The sequence below is a fragment of the Urocampus carinirostris genome, chromosome 9 (assembly GCF_059441175.1).
Source record: "Urocampus carinirostris isolate Australia breed hairy pipefish chromosome 9, RoL_Ucar_1.0, whole genome shotgun sequence".
In the NCBI taxonomy this organism is placed as follows: Eukaryota; Metazoa; Chordata; class Actinopteri; order Syngnathiformes; family Syngnathidae; genus Urocampus; species Urocampus carinirostris.
Window position 1 is genome coordinate 11245818 of NC_142357.1, and position 12333 is coordinate 11258150.

The 12333-nt window shown below is 36.8% G+C and overlaps 1 protein-coding gene across 1 annotated transcript in view; it reads left to right on the forward strand.

The window, feature by feature from the left end:
• The first annotated feature begins 245 nt into the window (after window positions 1-245).
• Window positions 246-12333, forward strand: part of slc36a1 (solute carrier family 36 member 1) — a 29626-nt gene continuing 17538 nt past the window's right edge. Inside the window, exons 1-8 of the mRNA XM_088344529.1 lie at window positions 246-423; window positions 4852-4959; window positions 7765-7879; window positions 7961-8051; window positions 8877-8965; window positions 10007-10096; window positions 10227-10311; window positions 11723-11950. Of these exons, the coding sequence (XP_088200655.1) occupies window positions 4926-4959; window positions 7765-7879; window positions 7961-8051; window positions 8877-8965; window positions 10007-10096; window positions 10227-10311; window positions 11723-11950 (732 nt within the window). The 5' untranslated portion in view covers window positions 246-423; window positions 4852-4925. The remainder of the gene's footprint in view (window positions 424-4851; window positions 4960-7764; window positions 7880-7960; window positions 8052-8876; window positions 8966-10006; window positions 10097-10226; window positions 10312-11722; window positions 11951-12333) is intronic.

Sequence of the window (12333 nt, forward strand, 5' to 3'; positions counted from 1 at the left end):
AACACATGTACAATATAACATGTTAAACTACATAAATAAACACGTTTGAAAAAATATGGTGTAAGATTATTTAGTATTTTGTAAGGGAAAATACGACAGTTTGTAAGGGCATGGAGCCGTGGAGGTTGACATGTATGTGATAGATAAGCAGTCCTCCTTGTCTGTCTCTTATTAGCCCATTTAAAAGAAAACTTATGTTACTATAGCAACAGCGCAATCTCCCGATCTGGCTGCTACTTCCGCGTTTGTGTCACGTGACCTGGCGACTGGCTTCTGGCCGACTCTCGGTGGCGTCCAAGCAAAGGCAGACACAGAGTGGGATTTGTCATCTCTCACGACGGCAACATGAACACGAAATCGATTTGGAATTGTTAGCCTTCCCCTTAAAGCACAGCAACGGAGACGACCGCTTCTTTTCACCAGGTAATAAAATTAGAATATTTAACAGTCGGTGTTGAGGATGGCTAGCTGTGCCTAGCTGTGGTGATTTGTTTTTGGTTTCTCTATTAAGGGCTATCTCGGGTGACGGGTTTAGATTAGCGTGGTTATCTCGTCATTTGCACGTAACTCATTGCGTTTACTCTTATTTTTGGATCACTTACGTCGTGTTATGTTAGTGTTATACGCAGCTAATGGTAGTCGTGGTGGTGGTCCCTCACTAACTACCTCTAGGGCGAAGCTTTCAAATTTAGCACTTCGCTTGCATTATTTCTGGCCTGGTCCGAAATCAAACGGGGTATATACTTCTGGATCTATTGACACTATCAAAGATGTTACATAACAATATTGTGAATATGCTTGATTGCTGTTAAGATTGTCGAGAAGGGTTGTTAAAACCTCACATTGTTTGATTGCTGTTATTAGTGTCAATACATTTGTTCAAACCAAAAAAATATATACTTCTGGATTGGGTTTAGAGTTGGGCTGTTCTTTTTCTGTTTGTAGCATGCTATTTGAAATCGGAATTGAAAATTGCGATTTTGGGGGAAAGTAAACCGCTTCATTCTGCCTGTCTGTCTGTGTGTTAACCCTCCTGTTGTTTTCGGGGCAAAATTAACCACGACTTTGTTGTTAAAAACCTAGAATGTGCCCTAACTGACATTTTTCCTTGATTGGTCCCAACAGTAGAAAAAAAAGAAATGTTTTTATTTCCATTCCCATGCATGCTGTATAAAAAGTCTAACTTTGTCAGATGATTCTAAATTGAGGAGGGTTCATTTCCCCCAAAGAATTTTCCCTATAGAATCTTTTTCGGCTTTAGGGACTTGTTAGAATATTGTAATATGTCACAGCACATAGTTATGATTATTTGAGCCTCCCAGTTATATCCTTTTAGTATTTTAATTATATTTAATACATATTAGAACATTAACAATTAAGTGATATACATGCACCTAATAACTATTAATGTATTGAAATAAACTAATTTACTTCTTTGTTTTATTCACTTGTCGCTACATTAAATCCACTTATCTAGTCATTCATCAGTCTGTTCATTGTTCTGAGTGCTGGTCTGATTAACTTTTGGAAAGGAGGCATTGAGTCTGATCAAACCACCAGCAGTATTCAGTATAGACAAAGGACTGGTGTCAAGCTGATGCCTTGGGAATTTTCCACTAACTTCTGTGTTCCAACCAGTTTGGTATCCAAATTGTCAGCCATTTTGAAAGAAAACTTGCGTCACACACACACATACACACACACATACACACACACACACACACAGGCTTGTTCTGTAATCACAAGCCCAGAATAATCTGTTTTATTTATATGATTGTAATAAAAACCTCAAACTGCTCACTCCAGCGCTTTGTTTTTACCAGTCTCATCTTGCTACCCGATTGTTAATTCAACTCCAAAGGAAGAATAAGTCTGTTTTCCTTCAGATGCAACCATTTAATAATTTTGTATTTAAGCATCTTACTGGTAATGGTACTCAATGCGAGGGTAATTCAAAAATGTTGAAAAATAAAACACTAACCAAAACATGTTTTTACTTTATAAAAACACAATCAATCATTTTCCTTTAAAATCGAATTATGATAAATTGAATTTGTCAGACTATTGCATGCATTCATGTTTAGTATATCAGTCATCCACGTTGAGGTTGATGGTCCGTCTGAATATAAACCCCATCATCCGTAATTGTTTAAACCTCCCACTTCTGTTGATGTGTAAACCCTATACCATCAGTTTTTTAAACTTCCCTCCATTTTTCTGCAAAACGGTGTATGCGTCTGTCACAAATTGACATGCCTAGCCCCACTGCTTCTAAAATTCACATTGACTATGTGTACTCAAAGAAAATGGTTAGTTTTGGAAAATAATTTGGATGTCTGGACCAGTCAGATCACATCTCTCATATGACCAGGGTTTAAATAGTATTGAATAAATCAATTGGAAGGGGCAGAGCATGACAGAAGTTGTTATACAAATGGATGTACATTATGCAACTTTTTTACACAAATAAAAAAAATGACTTTATTCATGTTTCCTACTACGATTAATAAAGTTTTAGTTAAAAGTTACCTTATTCCTGAGTCTTGTGTATAACAGTACCTTGTATGTTATTATTTCTTGCAATACTATCATTGGACAAAACATTGGCAAAAAAACAAAAAAAAAACAGACTCGAAAAGAATTATGGTGTTGACAATTTTGCTATCACATGCTTTTATCTTGAATAAATGTATTTTCTTTATTTAAGCGTAAATTGAGTAATATTGTCAGCATTCAATTGAATAAATGCATAGTATTTTTTAAATATTAGACTGCCTTCGTATCTTCGTTTTTCTAGTTTAGTTGAAGAATGTACAAAGAATTCTCCATACATTTGAAAATAATCAATTTTTGTGGTAGGTAGATGATTTTGACTTGGTCGTTTTGTAAGTAGCTTGCAAAAAGTGAGCACCCCTGATCTACGACTACTATTTAATATCAATGCCATCAGTTGACCTATATAGATATCAACTTTGCTTTTCCCTCTCAACATGCAGGTATTGAGTGATATAATATTAGCATGAGTGATTAAAACCACAAACAGGTTCCATCACTGGGCAGAAATTTGTTGGAGCCTCCAGGTACACATGTTACGCTAAGTCTATTATTTGAAATAGGCGCATTGATGACACATAAAAGTTTTGTTGAACTAAGATCCACAATATACTACCCGCTCAGCATATCAACACAATTGTTCAAAGAGAACAGTTTTCAAAACTAGAAACTGCACTAATACAGAATGTAGCTTAGTCTTAAAAATGCAAAAAAATTGTGCGATTGATCCTCAGCTGTGTCAACCAGCTCAAAGTGTCCTACAGCAAAGACTATCCTAATTTGCCCCTAGGTGGGGCTGGAATAGGTTTGCATAGCATGGCAGCAGTTAGTGTGCAAATGTGAATGGTTAACACTTTGTGAAGTGGTTGGGAACCATGTGATAAAGTCAATTTACTTTTCCTATTTGTTTTTGTAGAGACGACACATCGAAAAAGGGTCCGGAACAACTGTGTTTTAGTTTATTTCAGTACAAATCAATTTAAAAATCATAGCACAGGTTGATGATTATGTAAACATTTTCAAATCACCTTTTATGGGTAAACATTTTTGTTCCTGGCTGAAGTTTATTGCTTCCTTCATAAGAGTAAACTGTTTGAAGCCAGGGGTGGTTTACTCATGACAAACAGCTTCTCTTGTCATTTTTTTACGGCAACATTTATAATTAATTATGTTGACAAATATTTAACCAAATTCCTAAAACCACATCAGACCAACACAAAACCAAAACATGGGTATTTTAAAAAGACGAGATAATTCCATCATTTAACCTGTGATCATGAAGTGTTTAAACAGGTTGGTGTCCCATCACATGAAAGACTCCCAACCCCCCAAACTGGATTTTTATTAGTTTTCCTCCAGACAAAAACCCTCCACTGATGATGCCATAAACACTGTATTTTTTACTTTGCTGAGCCACGTGTAGCACTGGGGAAACCACTACAATATGTCAGGATGCTCTACCTGGGAATCGACTCAGGGTTTAACACCATTCTCCCGGACATCCTGTTGGAGAATCCCTTTCAAATAGGGCTCTCCTCGTCCATCTGGATTGTGTACTTTTTATCAGCCCGCCCACAGTCTGTGAAATGTGGCCACCACCTCTCTCCTACTCTAAAACTGAGAACCAATTCCCCCTAAGGATGTGTGCTGAGCCCTTTCTGTTTACCCTTTACACTTTTTACTATTAACCTACCAAACAACCTGGTTAAAGTTGCCGACAACACTACAATTGTTGGCATCATCGCTGATGGGGGATGAAGCGGCGTACAGGGAAGAGGTGGAGACAGTCTAGCATTAAAAATAATTCTCAATTTGTGTAATTGAATGCTAAGAATATTTCTCAGTGCACAATTAAATTAATTAAATGCGTTTAATCAATATTAAAGAATGCAATTCAATAGTCAAATTGTAATAAGTGAATGAACTCTGACTTGGTTCAAGTCAGTATTTTTTTTAATCGCCAAAGTTTTGTCCATTAATATTAATACAATAAAAAAATACAAAAAAAATACCTTTTCCGTGATCATGCAACAATACCTGTGCAAGCGATTGGTAGATCTGGATCAACGTAATACACACCCTGTTTTAGAGGTTTTTTTCACTATTTAAAAATTATGGGAAGGACTGTTTCGCCAATAAAATATGGACTGTTCAGAGACCTTTCGATGAATTTTTGTTTTTTTTTATCTGAAGCTATTACTCCTGTCGCCAAGTGCTTGCCATTGTGGGTTCGTCCCTATTTAATGCAAAGGTGGTTGTAAAGAGTTTTACATTTGTTTAATGTTTTCTCCCTTACAGTCAAGTGAGGTCAATGCTACACCTACCCACTCACAGTTTTTAGCACCCAGGAAATTGGGAGACGCACGACTGACATGATGTCTTCTAGCGACGACGTTCGAGGGGAAGGTATGTTAAATAATTTTGGTGTAGTTGATGTTCACAATAAATGTAAATAACTGTTAAAATTTGGTTTTTAAAATAAAGGAAACAATTATTTTCATATTAAATCAAATTATGTCACATTTCAGTACATGATAACATTTTAGGCTATGTACACACAGTTTTGTTTTCAAATGTTTTGAGTTTTTTTTTTACACTTTCATTTCAACTAAAATTATTGTTTTATGCTCACTACCAATTACAATTCTTTGATGTAACTAATGATCTACACTCAATGAAAATCCGATTTCTATTAAGCACAATTAGAGCAAAAAAGGTACATTATTTGTTGTTAGAAGGATCAAAGCATGGGTGGTAAACCTTGAAAAGAAATGGTCCACCATATGGCATCTGTCTGGGTCTTTGAAGGCACCACCTTTATTAAACAGACATCTGTGTACATACTGGATGCAGTTACTTAGATTAGCACCCTGTCAAACTATCATATTGATAAGAAATGACTTCCGCCATTCAGAAATACACGAAAAAGCTCATGATACCTATCTTTTAAAAAATAAACTGAAGGGTACTACTTGTATGACACCTGAACACGACTGAATGTAACTTGGGTCAGGTCCACAAAGACATTGGACTCATTATGTAATTTCTCTTTTGTGGATAGACACCGTTGCTTTGAAATCTCTAGATAACACTATCCTGGAAGTGGATGATAACACGGACCTGTGTGGATTTTAGACTTAACCATTGAATTGCAGAATTGAGATTGTTTGTGGATGCTGCTCAAAGGCATCATACCTCTACTGTGACAAGGAAGTTGATGCCCAAGTTAAAATTATGATTGTCGATAAGACTACGGAAACACGTTACAGGTACTTTCAATGCTTCATTATTTACCACCAGGTAATTTAGTGATCACTTTTTTATGTTTGAGTTAATGATGACACGAGAAACATAAAAATGTATTTTTTTGTTGTTGTTCCAACAAAATTTTCGAATGAAGACAAACCAGAATAGTTTGTTCACAAAATAGGACCCTCTAGTTGAGCTGTGGACGGCCTTCTGGTAACATGACTTTTGATTATATCACCTTTGTCCACACAGCACTGTGGTAACCATGAATTGATTTTAAAAACATTAAGAAGGTGGAAAATGGAGGAGACATGTACATCTGCTTTCGAAAATGTGCACCACTGATAGAGGTCTAATTGATGACTTGTCTCTTTGGATTATTATTGTATTATTTATATTGGATTAAGCCTATATTGAGAAAGCGACTACATTATAATGACATGTCCTTATATTGGATCAAGCCTTTATTGAGAAAGCGACTACATTATAATGACATGTCCAAATCGACCTTTTTTGGGTGTGACAATAGCTTGTTTATCAGACTTGAAAATCATACGGCCCTTGGGCTGGATCTGGGCTGTAGGAGGATTTGATTTGGCCCGCCATAAATCTTTGAGCATGTAAAAAAAAGCCAGTTTCTCGGTTATTTCTGTCAAAAGTTATGATTTTTTTAAATGAACGCAAACCAAATGCTCTTTCTGACCGCTAGAGGACTGTGTTAAGTTTGTTACCATTGGTTACTAATGTTGGCTGAATAATAAGACGTAATTCTGAAAAACAAAGCAATAAAAAAACCGAGTTGACATTCTTTTCATAATTCAGCCAGCCTGATACCAAAAAGCCTGGATCTGGCCCCAGAGCCAAACTGTTTGACATTTCTGATGTAGATTGTTTCAATATGTCCTGCTTTATTTTGAGGGTTGTCCCATTACAATTTGTAACTTATGATAAGCTAACTAAGATTGCTACCTAAAATGTTGTAAAATAATGATATTATCTGGGTTTGATATTTTATTGCACATGCTGTTGTTTTAAGTTTTTTTTCAAGTCGGATGTTACCAAAACACAGTTTGAATTCTGTTTAGTCTGGTTAGCATTATCAAGCTTATTCACATTGCTGCTTCTCTCATATTCGAGGTTTCACTGACCAATGCAAAAAGTTACTTTATTCAAGACAAACAGTTCTTATTATAATGTAGGCTTTGAATGATACATGCTGCTAGAAAAACGAGCAGGATTAATATAACATTAATTACAGTTATGTCCTTGTTTTGTGTGACTTCTGTTTTTTTTTAACCCGGCTTTACTTTTGATGTGACATTGTGAATTATTTCACAATGTGCCCATTTCAAATGTTCTGCTTGTCTTGCACATTTCACAGTGCATGTATAAGCTTTACAAGTGTTCCACTGAAGCACATCCCAAAAACCCTAAAGAGAAGGACAGTGGCTGTCATGTGATCACCATGTCATCTGACCAAACATTTTTCATTTAAGCTCTCAAGGTTTAGCACCACGAACGAACATTCCTACTGCTGATGCCAAAATGTGTGTCCTTCTCTTTGAAGCCGTTCATACCTTCCATCGCGCACTTCCTCTTGTGCGTTAGTTTGCAGACAACTGCAGGGTCAGCATGTGCGTTCATCAGCAAATTTATTTAAGACAGAAATAATTCATTTATGGAAATTGGTGGTTAAAAAGGCAAATAATGATAAGTTGTTAGTATGATTTAAGTACGCTTTAGCTGCCGACAACACACAGTAGCTACAAAGAGAGCTAATTTACAAAAACAGCCAGTGTTGAAATCTTCACAAATGTCTTGCCTGTACATTGCACGGCCAAAATATAAGGAAAAATATTCATTAGATTTCACATATTTTAACTGTTATTTGGATTTTTTTATGCAGTAGAGTACACTGGGAGTGACATGTGCTGCTAAGGTCTGTCTTTTCACTTTCTGCAGGGTCTCTCTTCTCTGACCAAAACCCATCAGAATTGGATGCTTTGTGTCCTTCTCCTCCAGGACCCTCACGAACACAGCGTCACTATGAGAGGATTGGCTCTCAGACTGGGACTTCGTACGTAGCTTGAATAGCAGTAAAAAAAAACATAATTGTGTGATGTGGGTGATTATGTGACTTTCTTATGCTTTTATACAGTTTTTGTCAGACTCTGGTCCACCTGCTGAAGGGCAACATTGGTACCGGCTTGCTAGGTCTACCTTTGGCGGTTAAAAATGCAGGCTTGGCGGTAAGCTCACTTTAAAAACTTGGTTTCTCCTTCAATATAATTTAAGTTGACAATACTAATGAGTTGACAAGACCATATGCAAAGCACTAGGAAAGTCTGTCATTTATTTTATATTTTACTGTTCTTTTTTAGTCTTTATTGTGCTCAAGCCTTTTTTATCCAGAAATATCAGTTTTAGGATAAGGCTATTTTGTATTTCTAATTCTCCTTTAATACAAACCTATTTGAAAAATAAAACAAATTCATGTGTAAGACATCACCAGCCTTGTTAAGGTACAAACAGAAGCATCCGACTCGAGTGCTAGACAAGTTTTAGAATACAGGATATTTCTGACTTAAGTCATTTAGTTTTGGGTTCCCCAAAACTAGCTACAATGAAACATACAAAACTAAACACTTCTCATGCAGGAAATATCAAAGTGAATAAAAACATGATCAATTACAACAACCAATTATGTGCGATGGATTTTCCATGTATCAACTTGATCTACTTCTCAGAAATTCACTTGTTGCGAGCAGGTGTGGAATGTTTTACTTAGCAAAAAATCCTGGGAACACTGTACAAGTGCCCCCCCCCCCCGCTATTCACATTTGTGTCAATCATTTTTTTTGGTCAGCTTACATACTTTCCTTTCGGAATTTAGCTCCTGTTAGCACATAAAACACTGTAATAGTTTTTAAAAGTCACGGATACAATAAGCCAACATTGAAAAAACCTATGCTAGTTGGCAAAAAGTAATTGCTTAATTAATTGCATTGAATGTGATACCTGTGCTTATTTTGCAAGTTATTGAGTGTTGGGTGTATTTTTGTATTTGTGTCCAGCTGGGTCCGGTTAGCCTGCTGTGCATGGGCATCATTGCGGTGCACTGTATGAGGGTGCTAGTCGACTGTTCTCACCACCTTAGTGCAAAGTAAGTTCCACTGTAATCTATATTGCTCTTTGTGATTGAGGGCTGCACAATTAACCGAAATCTAATCAATATTGTGGCGTACTGCGTTTGTGTAATCACAAGACACTGTTTTTTTTTCCTAGGATTTATAGTTCCATGTTTGTTATTTGGTGGGTCTTTGGCCAACCAGAATTTTCACAGTTTGGGTTTTAATAGCGCCGGCCAATCAGACGCAAGTATCAACGGCACTGGCCAAATTTGCAGGCAGTGTGTGCGCAACTGTGGTAGGCTGGTGTATTCTGTCAGTCAAACACCCGTGTGCCTAGCCCCCTGAGATATACAGCTGAGATAGTTTTTTAGAGGCTTGTTACATTGAAAATAAATTTATCAATTAAACCGGACTCCGACAAAATACAGAAGAGAGCAAAGAAATGCTGATTACCAGCAGGTGCTCCATGGATTGTTATCGCGCTCTGCTGTTGTGCCTAAATTCGACTTCCCTGCAGAATCTCACTCTTTTCACGTGAAAGAGCACTTGGTTTTTCTTATGCTTCTCAGCATTCGACAGAACGAGTGCTAGGTTAACTACTCTCTTACGCCACTAATACCCAGCACGTAGCTAACAAACGCAAAATCTATTAACTATAAAACGGATGACTTAGAGCGACAACTTGTGGGAAACGGCTACATTCGGGAGTCTATATAATCATTGCGTAGACCTTTCCAAAATCATCGTTACCTGATGCAAGCGTGCAGCTAGCCAGCCCCTCTCTAAATGCATTTCTTACTCTTAAAGGAGAATCCCCAAATTCCGTTGAACTTTTCTATAATGACAATAAAGACCATTTCTTCAACTGTAAGTCTGTATTCACTTTTATTTGTAGATCTACAGTTGGTATTTTGTTACAGTCATATACTCCCAGTCGGTTATGACGTCATCTCGCATGTCACTATGATCAAGTTCCCACAAAATACAAAACTAGAATCAATTTTTTTTTTACTTATTCATTTATCTGTAACGAGGAAAGCTTTACAAATTAAAATATTTTTTTTCTGTTTCAGGGTGAACAGGCAGTCTCTGACATACGGCGAGGCATTCCAGTATGGCATGGAGAATGTGTCGTGGCTCCGGAGACACTCGCATTGGGGAAAGTAGGTCAAAAAGCTAATCACCTTCTTGAGCATCATGACATTATGCATTATTTCTGTTTGTACTGCAACCAATTCTACATGTTTTTGTAATTATAATAAGATTAGTTCCCCCCTCCTTGTTTTCTTTTAGACGGACAGTCAACTTGTTCCTTATTATCACTCAGCTCGGCTTCTGCTGCGTTTACTTTGTCTTCCTAAGTGACAATGTCAAGCAGGTAAGACGCACTGTTAGCTTTTATTCACTATATCCAAAATCCTTTTTCATGTTTGTAATGTCTTTCCTCTCTTAGTTCTTAACTTGTATTTGAAGTTATTGTTGAAATATTGCCACTTCTTTGCCCCAATCATGAGCCTAGAGTTACGCACCATTCATGTAGCCATTCTTGCAAGGCCACTAGATGGCAGTGCCGGTCTATTGTTCTACCCATTCAGTAACAGTATACACACCTACACTAGATTTAATATGCATATGTGCTTTAGAACCTTAAAGAGTCAAAATCCTTTATGGTAATTTAGACCCTGAAATCAAGTTTAAATTTTGGGTTTCAGTAAAGGAAAAAGCAATTTTTTTGGTTTTGTAGTTAGATTTTCAAACATGATTTTTCAAAACAAATTTTTTTATATGTAAGTTCCGGGCTTAAAAGAAATCCAGCCCAAGCATGAACAATTAACTTGATTTGCAGGAAGAAGCCTGAAGCAAAACCATAATTACTTATTTTATTTGTGAGGATTCGGGAGAAGGAGATGTGAATTATAATAAGATATTAAAGCCTGCCTTTTGTAATGAATTATTATTTGAACAAGACTGTATAAACATTTAAATTATTGTGAGAGTGATTTTAGGCACATTCTCGTTGTCTTTATTTATCCTAGGATGACGATGGTGAAAGTAAGAAAAGGACCGTTTCAAACTTGGTCGAAATGCCAACAGAAACCCCCAAAAAGAAGAAAAAGGAAGACTTTGAGCATGTCTAAGAATATCACATAGTTTCACGCGCAACAAAAGGAGCTTGACAGAACCTGCATTGATGATTTCACCCAGAAAATGGCGTCAGCAAGTAGAATCTTTAAAAAGTTAGACACCACCTTTAAAAATCTAGCATGGCACTTTAAGAGAGAGAGAGAGTCAGATAGATAAAGAAAAAAGATGACAGATTGATTATTTAAAAAGAAAATGTCAGTAGAAGAGAAGCCCAGCCCACCCATTCGTAATGATTGATATTTAAGCCCAACCCGAATTTTGGCCCTGAATCGGATTTGGCCTTAAGATTAGAGATATCTCTAGCTCTTTTTCTCAGTTTTAAAGGGGATGCACTGCTCAAAGTTAAGAAATCCGAAACATTTTATCTACTCAGCTCAATATTTATCAGTCCCAATTTATCAGTCATTTTACAACATCTGCTGATCACAGATCCACAAAAATATAAGAGGAAATCTAGGCACGTCTCGATCTTGTCTGATCGATCTGTGCATCCCTATTATATAAGGGTTTAGATTTCAAGTTAAGACAACAATTAACAATAATGAAAACCTTTTTTCAAAGTTGTCAACTTATTTCAGACTGCGATGATATAGCAAGGAATACATTTAGTACTGTTTCTGCCTGTTTTTTTATTTGTCTGACAGGTGGTGGAAGCAGCAAACACTACCACCTTCAACTGCCAGGTTGAGGGTGGTAACCAGACACAGGTGGTGGTGCCCAGCTTCGACTCACGCCTGTACATGCTCTGCTTCCTCCCCGCCTTCATCCTGCTGGTTTTTACGCCCAACCTTAAATACTTGGCACCACTTTCGCTCATCGCAAACCTGGTCATGGCCGCCAGCCTGGTCCTTATCTACTTTTACTCCATCACGGTAAATACCACAGAGCTGTTTTTGTTTTTCTATGCCCAAACGTACACACTCCGACAACTTTTGATAAAATTGGAAAAAAGTATTTAAAAAAAAAAAAAAAAAAAAAGAAGGCATTTAGGGCAAATTGGAATTCAACCAATGAAGGAATCTGAATTTGAAATGAAAATGAAGATGTGAAAAGCCAGTTGAGCACCAGTTCTCAAAAGTGCAAATTGTCCAAGCTAATACTGAAGTAAAAGCTACTAACATATAAGTCATGGAATACAGTCAAATGTTCAAAGCAGCAGCAAATGGTGACAGCAATATAAATAACAGTAAAAATGTAAAAGTTTATGTGCAGTCATGAGTGTTCATTTCTCTTCTTATCGGGTGTAGAGAGAATT